The sequence below is a fragment of the Lytechinus pictus genome, chromosome 14 (genome assembly GCF_037042905.1).
Source record: "Lytechinus pictus isolate F3 Inbred chromosome 14, Lp3.0, whole genome shotgun sequence".
Lineage (NCBI taxonomy): Eukaryota > Metazoa > Echinodermata > Echinoidea > Temnopleuroida > Toxopneustidae > Lytechinus > Lytechinus pictus.
Genome location: NC_087258.1, coordinates 8,196,472 through 8,219,809, shown reverse-complemented (window position 1 = coordinate 8,219,809; position 23,338 = coordinate 8,196,472). Strand labels below are relative to the sequence as shown.

The 23,338-nt window shown below is 35.9% G+C and overlaps 1 protein-coding gene across 2 annotated transcripts; it reads right to left on the bottom strand.

Moving 5' to 3' along the window:
* Positions 1-1,306: 1,306 nt before the first annotated feature.
* On the bottom strand, positions 1,307-22,767 carry LOC129276688 (membrane-associated transporter protein-like). 2 transcript variants are annotated; one of them, XR_010295665.1, is made up of 8 exons: positions 22,698-22,767; positions 19,726-20,499; positions 19,123-19,284; positions 17,376-18,332; positions 13,375-13,485; positions 5,103-5,311; positions 3,344-3,969; positions 1,307-2,560 (listed from the first exon to the last, which is right to left on the bottom strand). XR_010295665.1 is itself a non-coding variant. In XM_054913086.2 (7 exons), exons 2-7 carry the CDS (start codon positions 20,465-20,467, stop codon positions 3,748-3,750), a joined length of 2,403 nt encoding a protein of 800 aa, XP_054769061.2. In that variant the 5' UTR covers positions 20,468-20,499; positions 22,698-22,767; the 3' UTR covers positions 2,219-3,747. The 2 variants fall into 2 exon arrangements, 1 of the variants encoding a protein (XP_054769061.2); XM_054913086.2 differs by having other exon boundaries at positions 2,219-3,969.
* Between the last annotated feature and the right edge of the window lie 571 nt (positions 22,768-23,338).

The following is a 23,338-nucleotide window of genomic DNA, read 5'->3' as shown; positions in this document are numbered from 1 at the left end:
CAGAAAAATCAAAGAATAAGATCAACAAAACTTTGAGTAAAATAGGACTAGCAATAAAAGAGTTATGAGCATTTGAATGTCGAGATCACTTATGCTATGGAGATCCCCCCATTGGCAATGCGACCAAGATCTGTGATGTCACACACGTACAACTCTCCCATTCGGACACTGAAAATATACCCCAAAACATCTCTTTTTGCTCATTCTAATCATATGACAAACGATTCATCAATGATATAATGTTGTGAAACCTCTGTACTTGTCATCTCATAAAGAGAACACCTCACCTTGTGATATATTCTATAAAAGTGAGAATATAAGTGAAATAAGTACTAAAGTAATGAGGGAGTTGTACGTGTGTGATATCACAGATCTTGGTCGCATTGCCGATGGGAGGATCTACATGGCACTAGTGATCTCAATATTCAAATGCTCATAACTTTCTTATTATTCATTCAATCTTCCTCAAACTTTCAACAATATGTTTCTTTTATTTTTCTCTTTGATATGGATTCAGCTAGTTTCAAGGGTTTCATTCTCCTTTAAAAGAAAGTTATGTTTGAAGTGATAAAGTGATCAAATCAAAATCGCATTTAGTCTTGACATTTCAAAATCTTCATAATTTTACAAATGTTATATGTATATCCTGGATAGTATGCAAATGAGGCCACTATTTTGACAAAACCTATCAAAATATCCTACTATATATATCTAAACATTATTCTGGAATGTTCTAAATGTGATATAAAATGAGTTGCACATATAAATACTATAAAAACATGAAAACTTCACATGAACTCAACATAAACACACAGGATCTTAGATGAATAAGTTTTGGTACTGTGCAGTGTATATGGAAATATCACATGGTATACAAAATGCCCTAAGCAAAAAAATTATATATATATATATATATTGAAACAAAAGAAAAAATGTCATTGTGAATGAACAATCAATTCCTATAATGATAAAAATGGTTTATATTCAGTAAAAAAAAATATAATAGTAGAATTTTTACGTGCTAGCACCTCCACATATAAAGATGATGATACTAATAGCCAAAACAATAATTCTGAATAGGTCTGGCAGTAAAAAGATAAAAATAAAAAGGTAAAAATCTCTGTAAAATCTCCCGTATGCAGTCAACACTTGCAATCCAATGTATAGAAAAGGAAAATAATAGTATACGAATTATAGATATTGCTATTAATCATGCATACACTACTTAATACATTGGAAAGTTGTGTATTACTTCAGTCATTGAATTAAAAAAGGCAATATAATCTATACAGAAACATGCACAAGAAGACTCATATGCATTGTCTATTATCATACAGTAAAGATTTGAAAGGGAGATTTAGGTACATACATGTACTACATGGACTAACTTATCATTTTAATACTATACACATGTTTCTGAAAGATGTTCAGAAATATGTTTGTGAACTACATGTATCTATACATGTACATAGTATGCAAATACAGTGACTATTCTACAAATATGTAAAACACATGTTGAAATAGAATTGTGAAATATGTCACATATTTAGCCATGATATGGTAACTAAACTTGCCTTTTCTTCATAATGCTTGTTAACCCTAAGGTTTCTAGCTGTATAGTATATTTACCTTACAGTAGTATACATGTATTAAAATGTACGATAAAAACTAATGTTTTGAAATAAATGCTAGTTAGTTACAGGGAAAAGTGTAAAATTTAAAAACATGTTGATTGTATTGTAAATATTATTACAAGTCATATGTTTAACAATTTAATGTACATGGAAATACCAGACCTTAAATATCTAGATTCTTCTAAAATGTATTTGAAATGGACACAAACCACACCAACTATGGCGATTAACCAATAATTCCTAAACATGTAAATACATTGTATTTGACAAACGAGTATTCAAGGTTCTCCACTCATATTGTATACAATTCTGAGGTATATTTTCTAATTAATACAGTAGGCCTATATGTACAAAATAATCTTTCAAATGGACCTATATGTATATTTCCCTGAACTTATCCTATGCATTTCCCATTCAGCCCCAAGAAGATTGAACCCTGTGCTATAAAAATATTATGGTATCGATAAAGATTGAACAGAGCTGCATAATAATAATATAGCCGTACATGTACTGGCGTACAAAAGTGTAATTTAGTAAAGCATGCCTGTGCCTTGCTTGCTAATGAAGAAAAGTTATACTTTTTTCCTTTGAATGCTTAAGGAAGGCAAATCAAGATAACATTTTATTAAAACAGTAATTATATTTCATTATTTCTTGTTGGATTCAAGACTTTTATGGACATCCTTTCACATGAAAACCATAACCAAACACATTAATGCACCACAGGGCCACAGACCATATTGTACATCATACTCATTGCACCTCACATGAACATACATGTAATTACAAACAACTTTAATTTATAAATATGAAATATCACCTACAGTCGTTAAATGTACTAAGCATATCTATACCTGCAATCACGTAAGTATTAAAGATACTTGTAGTGTAGTCCAATCGTATCTTCAATATTTGAATGGAATAAGCTTGATAATTCAGTTAGAACAGCTCCTTCTGTCATTTCATTTAAGAGAATGTTTAAAAGAACTTGTAATTTATAAATAACTTGCGGAACATCCACTGTTGTGCTTATTTTGTGTTAGCATGACCTTGATGATTTGGTGTATATTATCAGTATTTTCAAGATGTCCTTCTTAATTAATTTGATTTATTGATATTTTATTATACGTCAAACGAGTGCCCGTCTGCGTTTTGTTTGCTGCTAAGTTTGTTAATGTTTCGTTTTACATTCAAATCCTAATGTGAATCTTAATGCTGTAACATTCTGTACATACGTTATGCATTTTGTAAATATGTTTATTGTTATTCAGGGCCCCATGGAAGACCACTACTTATTGGTGAATGGGCTACCCTGTCAAAATATCAGAAATAAATAAATAAATAAATAAATACATGCATTCATGGTAGCAATACGTATACCGGTATATGGGCAATTCCATAGGTTGGTGGACATGAGCTCAATGTGTCTTTGTACATACATGTATAGCCCATCTGAACCGTAACGTGAATAACCACTTTATCTGCACCCCTAGTAAAAACCATGTGTTCTTTATTTTTTTTATTATATACAAATTTGTCTCCCTAATATACTTCTTTGAAATGGATATAATCAACTTTCATAAAAGCCTTGTATGAGGACACTTTTCACTTATGTCCACTTTTTTAGTTCCTATCAATAATAATGGAGTTACAGCTCCAAGTATGAGTCAAGGTGTCTCCAAATGTAACGTGGGTAACCATGGAATAGCCCTTCAGTATAACCGTAATTGGTTCTTGAAACACTGCAAATTAACCTGAACTCATTTCAGATTAATTCTGAAAGGAACTCTCCCATAGAGTATAATCCATGTTTTAAGCATCATGCTTTGTTCTTAAAAAAAAAAATATTTACATGCAGTCCTCAGAAGCAGACCGTTGAACAGTGTAATGGCATATTTGCATGTACATGTATATCATGTAAATCAAGAAGTACAATAAAGCCTATGATTATGTAATTCAACGAGTGTCTGGTGGAGACATATTGCCAAGTACTTTCCTAAGTACCCGTTAAGACAACAGTTCATGATCATTATACTGTACATAAAACATGTACATTTACATACAGTACATCACTGTATTCTGCATCCTTTTGCTTGTGATCTGTAATTTCAGATCATTCATCTTTCAGCTCGTACGTCACCAAGAATGCAGCGCAGAGTGACGCCAGGAACGACATGATGGCGGCAGACACAACGATGGAGATGTGAGATCCAGTTAGCTGGATCAGAGGACCCAACGCAGCGGAAACAATGATCTGTGAAAGGAACACCTGGAAGTCGATACAAGCCATGTCCGTACCAAGCCCCCGAGGGAGCCCTCCTGGTGGGTTCTTAAACTGGAAGGAGACGAGGACAGAGTATGAAAATAAGTTTACGTTCATAGCATATTCAGGTTTAGGCTACACATATAAGTGATATGTGCATAGTTTTTATATTAATGGTAAATTAAAAAGCATTTGAGAGCACATCACACAGAGATGGGAGGGATTTATGACCATGTTATGTAATAATAATAATAATAATATGCAACATTTATATATCACTTAATACAAATGTTTCTAAGCGCTGCATACCATTACTGCGGCAATAGCACGGTTACCCTGATAGGGCGCATGAGCATTCAAGGAATTTCTTCCTACCAGGTACCCATTTACTACACCTGGGTGAAGAGTGGCAAATGTTGATAAACGCCTAGGATTTGAACCCCGAACCTTGTGGTTTTAAGTCCGGAGACTTATCCACTGAGCAACAACACCTCTACATGTAATGTCACTGGAAGTTGCCTTGTGGTTATGTATCTAATACTTTCCCTGGCCTGACAGTTGCCTGAGGATAAGCAGGCCTGGCCGAAGAATTTCTTGCCAGTAAATCGAGTTTACTGCCCCCCCAAAGAAATCTCTATAACAGGTATTTTTGGTGCTTTCACAAAGTCTGGTGCCAGCAAATATTGATCCCATGAAATCTGATACCTATTTGCTTTGCGTTTGTCAATACAAATGTCCTTTGCAACAGGGCTATTAAAAAAAAATCATGCCTTAATTAATAATAAATGCAGATGCAGCTACAATTACTCAATAGTCACCTTATTTATGGCACAAATATTTTGATAAATACTTTGGAGTGAATAGATAGCTATTAGATCATTCAATTCACAAATGATTCACTTAATTGTTCTGGTTTTGATGCAATGCAGCAGATGATTTGTTACATGTACACGTGCCATGGCAACCACTCAATACATTCATGACTATAGACCCTCCTCCCCCTTCACTCAAGAACTTATAAACCGGTGAAGATAAACAATAATTAATGAATAACAAAATGAATACAATTGAACTAATAAATCAATAATAAATCAATGGAAAAAAAAAAATATTTACTAGATTAATACTGTACATATTTCAATGTTTACACTTTAAATAAATGAATGATCAAGCAAAATAAAAATGTTATAATGCACTGACAATACCTTTTCACATTTGTGATAGATGCCCATTACATTGTAGGGTATTGTCATGTGAATAACAATGGCGATACCAAGTCCAGAGCACAGGAAAAGGATGGCATAGGGATGGTTGGTACACAGGGCCATAGCACCGCATGATACAGCCAAGATGAAGTAACCAGTCACAAAGATGAACTTCTGACTGAAATAGCGTTGTAGGGTAGTCATTACCACTGAAAGAAAGAAAGAAAGAAGGGTGGAAGGAATTGGTAAGAGAATAATAATATTAATGAATTGGAAAACACTCTGAAGATGATACTTACATGTATTATGTATTATTTAATGTCAAATTATATTGTTCACTTTACACACTTATCAATCTTTTTGTACATGTAGGTGAAGTCATTTAACCCTTATTAAACTGGGGGGAGGGTGTCAATTTGACCCCCCCCTCGACAAATTTTGCCGCCGCGCAAATTTTATTGACCGCGCTGCTAGCTGACTTTTTACTTTCAAGTCTTATGCATCTTTTGAGACCAAATTTGCAACGCCCAGGTACGCGGTTCCGATTTTGTAAGCGCATGTCAATCCCAAAATTGCTCAAAAACGTGATTACGTGTACAAAGTCAATGCAAATTGTGTTTTTCAACCAAAAATCATAAATGTATGATTATTTTTACTTTTGTTGGTTTAGATGGATTTATTTTATGTTATTTATGGTTGTAAAAGGGTCCCCGACAAAGTTCATTGAAAAAAAAGAATAAAAAACAAAGTTTTGAAAAAACAAATACATAAGAATTAAGAAAACAATAAGATACATAGGAAATTAATTATTTTTCAGCAATTTTTTGTAGATTTTTGTTAGAAATTAAAAAAATCTATACATGTATGTTCACCCAAAACTACTACCTATATAAATTGAGTTAAAGGCTAAAATGTAGACAAAAATACAAAATTAGGGCAAATTTCATATGCTATTTGCATAATTAATTAATAAAAAATATAAGCAATTATTTTTTTGAAAATTTTACTATAGTCTTGCAGTTTACATCCAGCTCTACGCGCGTGCAAATTTTTGCAGCGATCGCGCAATCAACATATTTTTCTATATATTCAGTGCGTCCCAGAAAAAACGAAACCGAGATTAAGCGATGATTTATCATAACTTAATCACAAATACAATAGACAAATGACCTACCAATGTAAAGCTTAGAATCTCCTCTTTCATCTGATATTACTTTGATTATTCCCCATTCACGCATGAGTGAGCAAAAGCAATTTGAAGAAAGGATACCAAAAACTCATTTGGCGGGGGGTATCTAAATTTCAAAAAGAAAATCACATGCCTAAAAAGTTCAATATCTGCTCTTTTATTTGATACCTAAATCACAAAAAATGGTCAAGAAGTAAAAAAGTTATGTTCCCTCGAAACAATGCTTGTATTTCCATAATTTCATTAAATAAACGTGTTTTCACTGGTTTCCCACAGAAGCTATCGCACGGTTAACAAAAGACTTAATGCATGGCTGATCATCAACAAAACGGAGTGTCAAGTGAGTTTGAACGCTAGCCTGGAGAACCTCTTAATTTTATGAAATTATTGAAATTCAAGCCTTATTTCAAATAACCAGAACTTTGTTATTTCTTGACCATTTTCTGTAATTGAGGTATCAAATTAAAGAGCAGATATTAAACTTCTTAAAAATGTGGTTTTCTTTTTGAAACCCAGATATAGCCCGCCAAATGACTTTTTGGTATCCCCTCTTCAAATTGTTTTTGCTCACTCATGCGTGAATGAGAAATAATCAAAGTAATTTCAGATGAAAGAGGAGATTCTAAGCTTTACAATGGTACATGTAGGTCATTTGTCTATTGTATTTGTGATTAAGTCATGATAAATCATCGATAAATCTCGGTTTTGTTTTTTGTGGGACGCACTGTATATAGAAAAATATTACATTTCTGCTGCATAGTGTTTGCTGGGACTAATAAACTTCTGCATATTATGAGGCTACATACATGTATGACAACCACAGGTATCAAAAATAGATTTCAATTACAGCATGGTTGCTTGCATTCATTGTCAACTACACAATGGTATTTATTTTGTACAGTTATACATTGTAAAGCATAGCAGACACAATGATTGAAAGTAGGAGGATTTTTAGATCAAAGTTCCATTTGATATGGTCACGAACGAACATCAACTCTGCAAAGATGCGAACAATAGTTCAATGAAGGTTGGCTCTGCTTGATTTCTTTATCATTTTGTTTTCTATTTTGGGATTTTTATTTTTCGATGTGGGCACTTAATGCATGAATAACACTTTATGTAAACACAATATTTATCTTGCAGGTCTTACATATGTACCTTACAATACAATTCCAGTTTTGTAACTGAGCTACATGTATAAAGAGGCCATTATGGAGATGGATATTTTTGTAATCCATTTTATACTGAAAGCTTTATGACGCCACCTGTTGGTAATTAGAATTCTGGGAGGATTTGTACATGTAGGTGAAGTCATACACGTAATTACATGCACATATTAATTAGGGCCGAGTCATTTAAAAAAATAAACATTATGATTTAACAGGCAGTTTCATTTAACCTTTGTGCAAGAGGAAAAAAAGATTTAAAAAGAAATCACTGAAAAAAACCCTTAAAATACATGTATGAAATGATTCTTCTTTTTGCCTCTCTCTTATAATATATAAAAATTTGTTCACAAAAATTATCAATCTTTTTTAAAACATTTGCACACCGTCACCAATTCTCCATTACTTTAAAAAAAAACACTCTGGTGTTGGGGCAGTACTTTTGATGTGAGTCCATATTTTCCTAAACCTGCTTATTATTTTATGTAATTTTTTTATCTTTTAGTTACTTTAATAGTTTGTGTGGTCCTTTTCAGGACCAACATTTTGCCCAAGAAAGATAAATGGAGTACTGTGAAACCTGCAATATACATGTACATGTACTTTAATAGTGTTTTGTGTCAAATCATATCTGGGGAGAGGGTAAACGTTGATTATTATGTACATGTGCATGTAGCTTGCAAGTAATGCAAGCTTCTTTGAATGTGCAACATATTCCCTTGCTGTGTACATGTACCTGTAAGAAAGCAGGACTGACAAGAATGACCTGCCCTTTGGAAGTAGATCAGGGTCTTTCATTATCTACATGTACGTGTATACACTTCATTGCACATACATGAGTTCATTTTTCATAAAGATTACCTCGAAGAAAGTTGAGACAGAAAATCTAAACACTTGACATTTTATGAACCTGTCTGTCTGCTCTAACTACAATCTGTGTTTAGGGTCTAAACAAAGACAGGAAAATCTTCTTATATGCCCTAGTTAAAAAAACACACACAATGGTTTCAATATAAATTCAGCAATTTTATAAACACAGATAAGGTTATTGACTTTGTGTCTAAGCACACCTTACTACTTTGTAAGAAATACGTAAATTATTTTACACAGTCTTGAAAATGCACAAAAGTACAGAAGTCTATGCTAACATAATCCATAATAAAAAAAAAAAAAACTCAAGTTTCCTATTTCATTTCACTTTTTACTCATTCTAAGAGGTAACTTTGGAAAGTGAATGAATATCAGTGCCACGAGTTCTATACAACATGCATTTTATCTTTGCAAAGTCCATATTTTAAAGAAAAAATGAGGCCCGTACAATCTACATATCTCCATGGAGATATACATGTATATGTATACATTCTACCCTATTTTTTGTTCTTCTTCAAAATTGATGCATGAAAAGGCATACAATCCCATGGTGATTGGTACAATATATTCCCGGGAGAAAAGAACCCTCATTTGTTTTACATCATTATATGCATGTGAGTGTTCTCGGATTCACTTCCTGTTTACATTGTATAAACATAGATGCAATATAGAAAATATAAACAGGTCAGAAATATTTCATTCATCTTTAATAAAGACAATTTCCCGGCATCAAGTAAGTACATGTACTAGAAGTTTTGCCTTTTTGAAATAATAGAGTAATTTATGTTAAATCTCTTTTGTTGTCTTCTATCTGGACTTTGCATTATACATGAACATGTAAGCACGACTGCTTAGAATTTGTTTTCCTGCCCTTTTTAAGGACGACTTGATAATTGAATAACACACACACAAACAAACTCTTCCTGCAACTTGTTTGCTTAACCCCAATATGGCTGTTTCTTAACATATAATAATGCAAGGTTTAATTTTTTTATACCGAGGTTTTTTACCTGACTGCTAAGCACGAATGCCTGTGAGCAAGCAACCAGGGGACCAACGGCTTAAGGTCCTCTCCGATGGACCTGATAATGAGGAAAAATGCCTTACCAAAGGGCATAGCGCACCACTTGGGAATTGAAACTGGGTCACCGGAATCCGAAACCCCCACTCTACCGACTGAGCTATCGCGCCTCCCTAAGTTGTTATACAGTGAAACAAAACTACCTGTGAGCTTTTAGAATTTGAATGGAATCCAATAACAACCACCTAATAGTTGGGTCTACATGTAGATGTAAGTGTTTGAATGAAAAATATGAGCCAAAAAATTCTTGTAAAAAATGTGTAATTGCTGAGAAATGGATTAAATAAAACACTAGATAGCAGACCTAGGTTTCTTGTCTTTTTTCCATTCAATGATACAGTATACCAGCCTTTCTGTATATCAGTAGCCTTCAGTATGATAATTTTCAGCTTAGATTTCATGTTTTCATATAAATTAGGCTCATGCTAATTACTGAACCAGATCTAAATCTAAGATAATAATGTGAAAAAGTAACCTTCATTTAATGGGTTTTCCATGAAATCTTATACAAGTATATAAAGTAATATTCTCCCAACAGGAAACCCACTTCCTTGATGTTACAGTCCAGAAAAAGTCTAATGGTATCACCACTACCCTATACTCTAAACCCACAGATACCCACCAGTACCTCCACTCATCCAGCTGCCACCCCCGTCACTGCAAAACCGGCATCGCTTACAGTCAAGCCCTCAGACTTCGCCGTATCTGCTCCGAGGACCCTGATTTTTCCTTCCATGCCAGGAATCTGCAGAAACATCTCTGTGCTAGGGGCCACGGGGCCAGGGCAGTCCAACTGGCAATTAACAAAGTTCGTTCTCTCCCCAGATCTGAAGTTCTCAAACCAAAAAGTGACAAGGAGACCACCGACAGAATACCGCTTGTGACCACCTTCCATCCCAATCTACCCCCTCTCCGCAAAATCCTGTTTGATAACCACCACATTTTACACACTTCTGATCGTCTCCAACAGGCCGTTCCCGATACTCCCCTTCTAGCATACCGACGCCCACCGAATCTCAGGGACCTCATTGTTCGTGCTGAAGTGCCCTCCCTCACTAACCATTCTTCTCCCATACAGCATGGCACCTTCAAATGCACCAGCAACAGGTGCATCATATGTGAAATACACCTTCACGAGGGCGATACTTTCACCAGCAACTCTACCAGCCTGTCTCACCAAATCAAGGGCAACATCACATGCACTACCACTAATGTTGTATATCTCATCACTTGCAGAGTTTGTAGGGTACAATACATAGGGGAAACCAAGACCACACTCAAGAAACGATTCTACGGGCACAGATCCACCGTCAACACAGCAAAGCTGGACACTCCAGTTGGCCGCCATTTTAACCTCCCCAACCACTCCATCACTGACATGATGCTACAGGGCATCGAATCTTTAGGTACCCGTCCTGACTCAGTCCGTACTAGCAGGGAGAAGCTCTGGATGAGACGACTTCGCACCACCCAACCTCATGGCCTGAACATCCAAGAGGGGAACGACTGATTTTTCTTTCCTATCCACTTTCAATTTATATATACATATAATTTTTCCCCTCAGCTCTTTTGAATAGTTACATTATAGTTTCTTACTCTACTTTCCTCCCATATCTCATACAAGCTCAGCTCCAATTTTTCCTTCCTTATTCAGGCGATATAATAATTATTATATATATATATATATATTTGTTTTTTTCTCCACTCACCTCTTTTAGATTTACCACATTTGCTTATTTACATGTATACTATGGTTTCTTCATAATACACCCCCTCTCTCTATATTTGCTTTTACCTTTTTAGGCAATTTGCTTCCTCTTTTTCACATATACAGGTTTTTTTTTTTTTTTTTTTTTTTTTTTTCTTTCCTACTATATAGTCTTATGTTTTTTCCCGTCACACCTAGCGGATTACCATATCAGTTACACCATATGTGTATATAATTTTTCATATACATTTCTCTTTTGGATATATTTATATACATATCACTTATAGATACATATTTACACTTACCTTCTTCTCTTAGTTTGTTTAATGCTTTATCATATATACTTATATGTCTTTTGCACATTATCAGTTGTTCCCCATTCTTTTTCTTCTTTTTTTCCCCCCACTCTTATGCACCAGTTTATTAAGCCTTTCTTTGTAACCTGTTTGACCCACCTCTCACTAATTCTCTAGTTATTCATCCCTCTATCACTGTTTTGTTCCAGATCCTGTTTGATGTTGCCTGCCTCATTATCTTAATCCCTCTTGGCCTTACTTACACTAACTTCCCTTTGTGTCTGCCTACTCCTTTTCTTTCATCCCCTTCACTAACCTGATTGGTCTTCTCTACTCACTAATGCCCCTTTTGTCTCCTTGTTTCTAGTGTTGCTGTAGCTTGTTTGTGGTCTATATTATAGTTGTTCCACTTTATATGTTTGTCATTTTGCCTCCGACGAAGATTCTGCTAGGATCGAAAGCTTAGGCCCCTTTTTGACTTTATAAGTATATAAAGTGTATTCAAATCTAGACCTTTTCAAATACAAGTCTGTGTGTAATCATTTCAAAATGAAAACAAAAGTTTTACATGTAGATTGAAACAGCTTTAATAGTGCGATATTCACACATTTCCAGTTGTACATGTACATGTATTGAGTGAATAATTTACATATTGTTCCCATGACACAGTGACAGTCCTATTATTCCACAGAAATCTTTAAGAAAATGCTGAGGTTAAACAATATGTACTCGAAATAAACATTTTCAAGTCTCGCATCTTTAGAATGTGATTTTAGAAAGCACACTGGAAGAAAGAAAGGAAGGAAGTAGGAAAGCCAAAAGGAAGATATAAAAGAATTAAAGAAAGAAAGAATGATGGAACATAAAGAAAGAAAGAAAGAAATGAGAAAAAGGAAGAAAATCTTGGAGTTACGATATCACGAATGATGACATCAAATCTGGTTTTTCTTGTTGCATGCAACTTTTTTTTCCTACACCAATATTTCCTTTCATTCATATCAGATTTGGATTGTCTTTGTAAAAGGATGTTGGTGATGATTTTGTAAGATGTTGGTGGCGATAATGATTATCACCAATTTTCAATAAATCACCCTAAATACCGGTAACAGCATGCTTTGAAAGGTATTGTTAAGAAATTTGTAATAGCTTTACTGGGTTTTCAAAACATCCTGTGAATAAATGAGAGACAATCACTCCAGCGTGTGTCAGGAAACATCTTTTTTAACAACTTCCTATATAACTTCCTTCTGTTAATGCTAATTAATGTACACTTACTCTTCACACACACACACACACACACACAATGGGGTTTCCAAAAACAAGCTGTCCCTCTTTGAAACAGGCAGAAAAGTGTATAATTTTGAACTCCATAAACATTTCCCTCACAAAAATGTTGATAGTGGAGCACAAAATCCTTTGAACGCTAGGGTGTAGAAAATCATGATATGAGTTTCCATAAGAGGTAACAAACAATGAAGAATATCCAACATGTACATGTAACATTAACCCTTTCCTGTCTGTAGTCGGCAATCATCATCGATACTTTCTCCAATTCTGGTTGACTCTCCACTAAAGCAATTGTTAAGAAAAGTGACCATAGTTGCATACAATTTTGCTAGTATTCGCCAATCCTATACCCTGATGTTGAATACATGTACAGACATTAATTTCACTGCTTTTTAATTGCTGTTTGCATTGCATAATTTTTCACTGTTTTATAGTTGGGAACGTCATCTATGAAAATGATCCAGTCACCATGTGTTCATAATGAACAGGGCTAAAAGTGGATAGAGTTTTAAAAATTCTATTCAGAATAAATATTTCTGAACTGTATGACTCTGTTTCTATGAATGTTTTGGGGTAAGTAATTTTCACTTGAAATCATACAATCCTTCATATGACTCAAAATGAAGGTATTATAAGATTTGCTGCCTCTAAAACATGTGCCCTAGAGATACTTACATCCAAGCGCAAAGGAAACAAAGGAGTAGACACATAGTCCCCAACTGCCCATCTTAACTCCCTCCTCATACAGACGATACTCTTCCGTGCCAGGCTCCGCACCGGGGTCACCTGATCAATGAAAGGAAGAAAAGCTATTAAATCATATAACGTCGACCAGAATTCTCACGAGATTGGAAGATATATTATATATACTAAAGCACACACATATAAATTATACCCCACTCTTTGGGCACATTCCGGGACATTGTCAAAATAAGAATTCTAAGGTGCAGAAAAAAAATAGGAATTCTAATGTGCAGAGGTGCTTCATGAATAAGCACCATGTACAAATTTCATTTATCAATTAAGTACCAAACTTAGTGTTTTTGCCAATTTTTTTGCTCATTTTTTAAATTTTTATATCTAATGGCTAATGTTATGGATTCCTGTCATACTTTGTATGTTTGAATATGGATTCTGTAATAATCTCTGTTCAGAACTTTAGAATACTGGTCCATTACATTGGTTGGAATGAAAAAGGTGTTGCTTCATATACCAAACAAAAAGAACAAATCTACATTGTACATGCACCTAAAAAATGTAAAAAGCACAGATTTATTCTAACAAGTGGAATGCCTCTGGCCGTCTCACCTGCATCACGCGATTCAATATAGCAGCAGTGCTGATTTTGAAAACTACTATAACTCGCACAAGATGTTCAGTGATACTTGGTTACTCTTATTTCCACGTTTTATGAACTAGACCAATACACTTATAGAGATATGATGGCAATTCAACAAATACCCCCAACGTGGCTAAAGTTCTTTGACCTTACATGACCTTTGACCTTGATCATGTGACCTGAAACTCGCACAGGATGTTCAGTGATACTTGATTACTATTATGTCCAAGTTTTATGAACTAGACCAACACACTTTCAAATTTATGGCTGTAATTCAACAAATACCCCAATTTGGCCAAAGTTCATTGACCCTAAATGACCTTTGACCTTGATCATGTGACCTGAAACTTGCACAGGATGTTCAGTAATACTTGATTACTATTATGTCCAAGTTTCATGAATCAGATCCATAAACTTTCAAAGTTATGATGGTAATTCAACAGATACCCCCAATTCGGCCAAAGTTCATTGACCCTAAATGACCTTTGACCTTGGTCATGTGATGTGAAACTCATGCAGGATGTTCAGTGATACTTGATTAACCTTATGTATAAGTTTCATGAACTAGGTCCATATATTTTCTAAGTTATGATGACATTTCAAAAACTTAACCTTAGTTTAAGATTTTGATGTTGATTCCCCCAACATGGTCTAAGTTCATTGACCCTAAATGACCTTTGACCTTGGTCATGTGACATGAAACTCAGGCAGGATGTTCAGTAATACTTGATTAACCTTATGGCCAAGTTTCATGAACTAGGTCTATATACTTTCTAAGTTATGCTGTCATTTCAAAAACTTAACCTCAGGTTAAGATTTGGTGTTGACGCCGCCGCCGTCGTCGCCGTCGGAAAAGCGGCGCCTATAGTCTCACTCTGCTATGCAGGTGAGACAATTATAACTGTAACAAAATAACTTACAATATCAATGGGTATTTTCACCTAATCACTTGTAATAGTGATAGAGATGATGCCAAAAAATAAAAAGAGGAGGAAGAAGAAGATGAAGAAGAGGAGGAGGAGAAGAAGAAGTACAAGAAAAAGAAGTAGAAGAAGAAGTAGAAGAAGAAGAAGAAAAAGAGGAAGAAGAGGAAGAAGAAGAAGAGAAAAAAGAAGAAGAGGAAGAAGAGGAAGAAGAAGAGAAAGAGGAAGAAGAGGAAGAAGAAGAGAAAAAAGAAGAAGAAGAGGAAGATGGAGGAGAAGAAAATAATGAACTTTTTATATTTACCCCAAAGCAACATCCTATAAATCAATACAACACATTCTTGTCAAGTAATTTCTTAACCTCCCAACCTAATAATTTCAAAGTCTTGTTAAAAGAACTGAGTCATTCAAAACATGCTTTCTGCTAGCTTTGTACTATGGATCCACTGCGGGCATGCTCAAACCCTACATTTTTCAATTTGCTGGGCAGCTGCTTTTAAATTGGTGCCGGAAAAAGCGGAAAAAAGAAGGCATATTTGTGAAGAATCAAAAATCAATAGCACAGTTCAGTTTGGAGCTTCTCGGGCCAGCCGCCTCAGTGTGAAACTCCCGCGAGAGGACAATGGTAGCATCTGGAATTATTAGGAAGAGGAGGATGTGTGATATGAAATTCATTGTTGTTATGAATTTGGGGGAAAGAGATTTTCATATGCATCTCTCGACTAAGACCTGCTTTTTAAATGATGCAATGCTCTGCATACTCAAAGGGGTATTCCTAAATGCTCATTTAAAATCCAACAATAGCTGCTTGTGAGGAGAAAAAGCTCATTGACCTGTTACTATCTTTTACAGGTAAGAGAAGCTTATTCTAACAAGAGAGTGGATTGTATTGAGTTCTAATAATAACAAGAGCATAAGGGGGAAAAAATCATATAAGTGAGCAAACATCAAGAAAAACATATTCAAATAAAATAATGTACTTATATTGAGTAAAATGCTATTTAAAATGAATTTTGATAAATTTCATGTGCTAGACTCAAAAGTGAAATGCTGTCTTTACATCAAGAGCGTGATGCAATCAAGTTTCATTTTGTCAATTCGATATTAGCTTATGCCTCTCAAATATACATGTATATCAGGATGTAAATTCCAGCTTCATTCTTTATTATGTATCAAATATAGTATTAAGTATATCAATTTGGTTGTGATACTAGTGAAATCGATATGACTTATAACTGATACATACTGTACGTGGATATCAATGCTTGCCCAGAAAACTTGGAAGTAGAAGGGAATTAAAGAAGAGACTACAAAGTTAAACAAGTGGAATGCCTCTGGCCGTCTCACCTGCATCACGCGATTCAATATAGCAGCAGTGCTGATTTTGAAAACTACTATAACTCGCACAAGATGTTCAGTGATACTTGGTTACTCTTATTTCCACGTTTTATGAACTAGACCAATACACTTATAGAGATATGATGGCAATTCAACAAATACCCCCAACGTGGCCAAAGTTCTTTGACCTTACATGACCTTTGACCTTGATCATGTGACCTGAAACTCGCACAGGATGTTCAGTGATACTTGATTACTATTATGTCCAAGTTTTATGAACTAGACCAACACACTTTCAAATTTATGGCTGTAATTCAACAAATACCCCAATTTGGCCAAAGTTCATTGACCCTAAATGACCTTTGACCTTGATCATGTGACCTGAAACTTGCACAGGATGTTTAGTAATACTTGATTACTATTCTGTCCAAGTTTCATGAATCAGATCCATAAACTTTCAAAGTTATGATGGTAATTCAACAGATACCCCCAATTCGGCCAAAGTTCATTGACCCTAAATGACCTTTGACCTTGGTCATGTGATGTGAAACTCATGCAGGATGTTCAGTGATACTTGATTAACCTTATGTATAAGTTTCATGAACTAGGTCCATATATTTTCTAAGTTATGATGACATTTCAAAAACTTAACCTTAGGTTAAGATTTTGATGTTGATTCCCCCAACATGGTCTAAGTTCATTGACCCTAAATGACCTTTGACCTTGGTCATGTGACATGAAACTCAGGCAGGATGTTCAGTAATACTTGATTAACCTTATGGCCAAGTTTCATGAACTAGGTCCATATACTTTCTAAGTTATGCTGTCATTTCAAAAACTTAACCTCAGGTTAAGATTTGGTGTTGACGCCGCCGCCGCCGCCGCCGTCGCCGCCGCCGTCGGAAAAGCGGCGCCTATAGTCTCACTCTGCTATGCAGGTGAGACAAAAACTCTCAATGCTCTTGACCTCATATACCCTATAACATATGCTTTTGACAAGGAGCCACATACATATATCTCCCATATGATTACTTTACATTGTGCATGGATTTATGCCCTATTTTCTAACTTCTTACCGTGGTATACAGCTTGAGCCACAAAGTCAGTGAAGAAACAGATCAATATGATGATGCTGGCCCATCCCAAGAAATTCACCAAACTCAAATACCTCAACTCCTTGGGCATGTGGATTGTTGACCGGAGCAACTGCAGAATCGATGCTGGTTCACCCTTATTATCATCATCGTCATCACTTTCACCACCCTCTTCATCATCACCACAGTTGATCTCAACAGAAGGGTTGGATATGCAGATAGCTAGAGATTGGCTGTTGTCGTTGCACTGGTGCATGGTTGCGTCATGACTGAACGATCCTGCTGGCATTTTGGCTTGGGAATTCAAGAGGTCCTTGGTATCGTCATTTGGGTTGATCTTCAAAATACAGTTGCTTCCAGCCAACGAGCCTGCTTCTGATTTCTTTGATGGTGACTTGGCTTTCTTCTTTGGAACAAAGTTCCTGTTACTACCTCCTCCATTATTTGCAGGTTTTCCATCGGAGGATCTATTCTGCCCTTTGGAAATTCTATGCTTCTTGAGCTTTGCATAGGGTTTGTTATGTTTATGGGGTCGTTCCTCATCACAATGTGGACTGCCTTCATCACTTTCATCACACGACAAGGAAGTTCTTTCGCCATTTTCAAGAGAAATATCCTCTGTTGGCCTTTTCCTGTAGAACCACTTGATTAAACACCAAAGTTTAAGCATTTTGCCCTGGTTTGTGTCCAGTAATTTGTAACTAGTTCCATCACTTTCTTCATCACTACATGGGGTGTACTTTGTTTCTGACTCACTCCTTGATGAAAATCTCCTCAAAGGAACCTCTGGAATGCTTGTCAGAGTAAGGATGAAGGAGATGAGAAGCATGATGATATTCAACAGAAAGATCACACGTAGCTGGCTCCCAAGGGCCTGTCCAAAGACTGTCTGTTCCCAGTCAATGGCAATGCAGATGTAGCCCAGACCTCCACCAATACCTGATAAAGTATCAATAAAATTTGTTAAACAAACACAATATTAATATGAAATGGAAGCAAATCCCTCTGTTCAAAAGTAGTATTACTGAATTAATATCAACTGTGTGATAGTCACCCTTGATGACATGCACCTGTTAAATTAGAATTTGTGCACATTGTATTTGAATGAACATTTTTCAAATTGCAATGTATGGCTGGCTGCGACAAACACCACACAAACCATTCTATTATGTCCTATATGTAGGTGGGCTTTGGCAAAACTCTGAGAGGTCATACACAGTATACCAACTCTGCTTTAAATCAACAGGGCCTTGGCAAAAAAACAAAACAAAAATGTCTCCTAAATCTGCAACAATGCTTATCTGAGATTTAATGGCATTACATCCTAATACTGGCCCCATATATGAATGACCAGGAAATGTCCATGATATCTCATACAATTTTACATCTTCAGGACTCAGCCAATTATTACATGTATGCTGTCCCATCAGATATTCGTTGGCCTGGTTTGGGAACTTGAAGGTCAGTTGAGCCAGTGAAAGCTAGGTTATGATGTTGTATACGGAACATTGGATTGAATAATTAAGGATTTTCTTCATAAAGCCTGATTCTACTCTTGACGATTAACAACACCTGTTACTGTCAGAGAGAACATTCTATAATAATGTCAGATGCCGATTGCGGGGAATCAGTTTGTTATGCTTTAGGGTGTCTTAGGAAAATAGTAGATTGCTGATAGAACCACCCTGATAAAATAAAACAAATAAAATTAATGGATATAAACAGTTACCTCCAAGAGTACTCCGCATGCCGAGAGCACGCTTAAGGTCATCAAGATTGCATGTATCCATTAGGTATGCCTTGAAAGGTGAGGCACAGGAGTCGGCACTGAAGTCCGTCAATGCTACCCCGATTACTGTTATTGCAATACCCCACATTGTAGCGGTCTTTGCTGTAAGATTCAAAGAGGAGGGATGAAATACCAGACAGATAGATAATGTAAAATAGACAAGTAAACTGGACGTGTACTCTCTCGATTAATATCAATCTGTTCCCAATACTCTGCCTGCATCGATCTCTCTTAGCCAGGGAAATAATGGAATTTGTTGTACTTGGAAAGACATTTCAAAATGTATAGATCTGTCAATGTTCCTGTCATGTTGGTGTAATTCTACAATCACAATCAATACATAGTGAAGAAGCTGCCTTTCATTTTATCTCTAAACAATCATAGATAAGAATATTAGCAACTTTTATATTAAACATGATGTATTGACAAAAGACTGACAGAACACAGTGTTTTTGTAAATGCTCAAAGACAGAGCACCAGACTTAACCTAGAGATGTGCCTCTTTCAACAGCCAATTTGAAAACTGAGGATACCAATTCTTACCGTCATCTTTACTGATCAGGACACCAAGATCGGCACTGTTCAAATACAGTGCCGTCCCTATCATAACACAGATCCCTAGAGGCAGAATGAAAGGTCTTCTTTGGCCCATTGGACTATAACACCGGTCACTAGCCGACCCAATAAAAGGAGCCAGAATGAGACCCAGGACGGGTGCAAGAATCCAAGCAAGTCCATACAGATGATCTGGTAGACCCAACTGAAGTAGAATAGGGGTAACCAAGGCACCTTCTGTGGAATAGCAGAAATCAAGACCAAACTGGACAGATGACTGCTGCAGTAGCTGGTACCACTTCCGCTTTGGTTTTGAGGTTAATGTGGATTCTTCTGGTTGTGTTCTTGTGGTGCATGGTGGTCTTACCAACCTGTGGCTAGCTATACTTAATGTGCTTCCAAGGGCTGCATGGGTCTTGGGAACTTGAAGGAACTTGTTGCGCAATGGGAAGTGACTTTTGACATCAGGTAATGCTCCCATAGAACTTGCCATAGCAGGGCTGCTTCGCATCACACTTCCATCACAGAGGGACACCATCTCAACGGACTCGTCACTTTCAGTGCTCACAGAAATCAGAGGGAATGATGATCGTCTTCTTGTTGATCTTGATTGCAGGGTCTTGGCAAAGACCTCTTCATCAGATTTAGTTCTTAAATCATCTTTAATGGAATCTTTAGATGTTCTTCTAGAATCCATGGAGGGACTGTCTATACTTTCTGATTCTTCCATTTTGATCTCCTTTCAACTTTAAAGACAAGACACTGTAATGGCAAATGAGAAAGAAAAAAAAATTATATATTAATCATTAAAAATACTGCACGGTGCAGCATATTTTTCTGTGATTTTCTCCTGCTATAATATGCTGCAAAAGAGAAAACAGAAATAAACTGGATTTGGGGCCTGCATAATCTAGGTTTTAGGATTCAAAGAGGAAGAAATGAAAAACCATTGTTTTGTACATCTATCTGAGTTTGCTATGCACTATTTATTTACTTTACCATTATGAGTGTGTGTCTATACGGAGATTAACAAAAAAAGTCCACACAACCTGCGAACAATAAAATTCATTTATTCTCTTTCAATCATTTCATTTTTACAACGATAGAAACAATTTATATTTTACCACAAGCCAATTAGCAAAGTAAAATAACAGCAAACAAGGTTTACATATGTGACAAGATGATAAAGTGAAAGTAACTTAGTGGTAGTGGCTGCAGAATTAATATTTCAGAAGTTTGTTTTATTAATTTTTAATGTGTTTCTTTATATTTTTCGGGCCACCAAACTTTAATATCGGGCCACCAAAAAAAATTATTTGATGGTTTTGGTGGCCCGAACGGGCCACCACCAAAAAAAGTTAATGTGGAGCCTTGCATGTACCATATACCCTACCCTATAACAAAAACCCAATCGCAACCCTACATCTTAGTTAGAAGAAAATTAAGCCTGGACTCTGAGCAATTGTCGCAGGACCAGGAGCCAGGGGCCCGTTTCTCAACACCGTCATAAGTCTAACTTCTTGACTAAATCGGAGATAGTGAGCTACTTGTCCGCTAACCGTTTCACGAAGCCCTCTTTACAAAGGTCGGGTACAACAACCTCACTAAATATTTATGACACCTCCGAGCCCGTCATACCTTCTTTCTCAATGACGTAGCGGCATCACGTGGGTAGACTATGACATGCAAAAGTGCCTAGAAATTTTAAAATTATAATCTTACGTAATCAATCATAGAGGTTGAAATTACATCACAAAACAAGTCGGGTAATACATTCACTGATAATTGTAATACAAAGAAACTCTCAAAACTGTTGGTAAAACGCCACAAAACCATTCATTTTTAAATAGTAAAATAATTTAATCGATAAAGATTCTACCACGTCAGGCCATCCATAACTGGACTCGTATTTGTTGTTTTCAGACCCCTATTAACATTAGGATAAATTTTATCTCTAATTTATGCATATAATTTGCCAAATCTTATGTTTTGGTATCTAAAGATTCAAAAAACTTATGTTAAACTATATTTTGATGATGTTTAATTGGAATCATAAAAAGAACGTATAATGATAATCATCATCATTATATAAAGAAAACCATCATGGTTTACTTCCGTAAACTATCAAAATTTGATATCCCGGGGGTACCCATCTCAACATCTGCATGTGATTTTTTAGTCATGAAATGAATTATTCATAATTTCATTTTCTCAGTAATTGAATGTTCCAATCTTCATGGTTAAGTATGTATAATGTATAGGCCCTAATTTACTTCTGCTATTATTTTGAAAAGATGTACCGGTATGTCCCAATTCATCAAAATATTTGCAAATTTGTCATAATTGTTCTTTTTGAAAATTATGCTATTTTGTGACTAAGGCTACGTCTCGTCTGCTCTTTTTACCGATAGTATCGATATCAAGGTATTCTAGTTAGGAAGCCTTTCGAGAAACAGGTTAAGTAAGATTGGAACTAACTCCGTGGTTGGTGGATAAGGATATGACTAACTTGTCCAGGTGTTGAGAAACGGGCCCCAGGAGGAAATATATGTCGTGTTAACGACCACAGTCTGACAGTACCTCGGGCGAAGTGCGTGCAGGCTCCACTCCACTTCACTACCGCTACACTACGCTCCGTAGGCGTAGGTGGAGCGTAGCCGTAGTGTAGCGGGAGTGAAGTGGAGTGGAGCCTGCACGAACTTCGAGCTTCGCCCGAGGTACGACCACAGCAGCCACATTACACGGACTGGTCCGGGCTGGCAAGGCGCATCCACACACATCATATCAAGAAAGGGATGTAAACAAAAGAAACAAACACAATTTCAATTGCTTCTCTTCAGTTGAAGCAATCGTTTTCAAATACACCAAACTTATACAAGCGCTCTTGAACACTGCAAATAACGATCCATACATAAATCACAATTCTAAAATGATGAAATATGCTTTAAATTAAAAATTACCTGGTGTTATCGAGATTGCGTCAAACATTCCGTCTACGATCACTTCACTTCAGAGATCAACACCGAATGCGAATCGATCGCGACGATCAGCTGATCAAGGATAGTCTTAATCAAGTCACTATTTTGTCATTCTTTTCCGTTATCTCACTGTAAGTCAGAGAGGAAAATTATCAGATTTTTTTTCACGAGGATAACACTTGCATCATACATAGCATTGATGGTAGTTTTGCAATTTTCGATTATGTCAATTTTCATGTTATTTTATCCTTTTTAACTCAACTCTTGTTTTTTATTATCATGATTTTATATTGTTTATTTGAATATGGAAATTAGTATAAGCCTGCATGCATGGGCCTTATTTCACTCATAAATTTTAGAGGGTCTTTAATCTATATGCCTTATAATTGGCGAAAATATGGAAAGAATTTGATTGAACTAGTGTAGGGCCTATATCACTAATTAAATGTATATACCTTATAATTTGGAGCTTGGGGACCCTTGTCCTCTCCAAATTGTTCATATCCAAGAAAAAATATGAAAAGGAAATAAATGTGCAAAAAAATACATGAAAACGAAAAACCGATCACCTCCGAATGACCCGTATTCTGAACTAAATTCAATATAATCTGTAATTTAAATTG

What these genes read in the sequence shown, in the direction of transcription:
- LOC129276688 (XM_054913086.2), bottom strand. Translation starts at nt 20,467, where the DNA reads ATGGAAGAATCAGAAAGTATAGACAGTCCCTCCATGGATTCTAGAAGA. An exon ending in CCTGATCAGTAAAGATGACG is followed by an intron (nt 19,285 to 19,725) that starts GTAAGAATTGGT and finishes TGAATCTTACAG; the next exon opens with CAAAGACCGCTACAATGTGG. An exon ending in GGCTCAAGCTGTATACCACG is followed by an intron (nt 13,486 to 17,375) that starts GTAAGAAGTTAG and finishes TTCATTGATCAG; the next exon opens with GTGACCCCGGTGCGGAGCCT.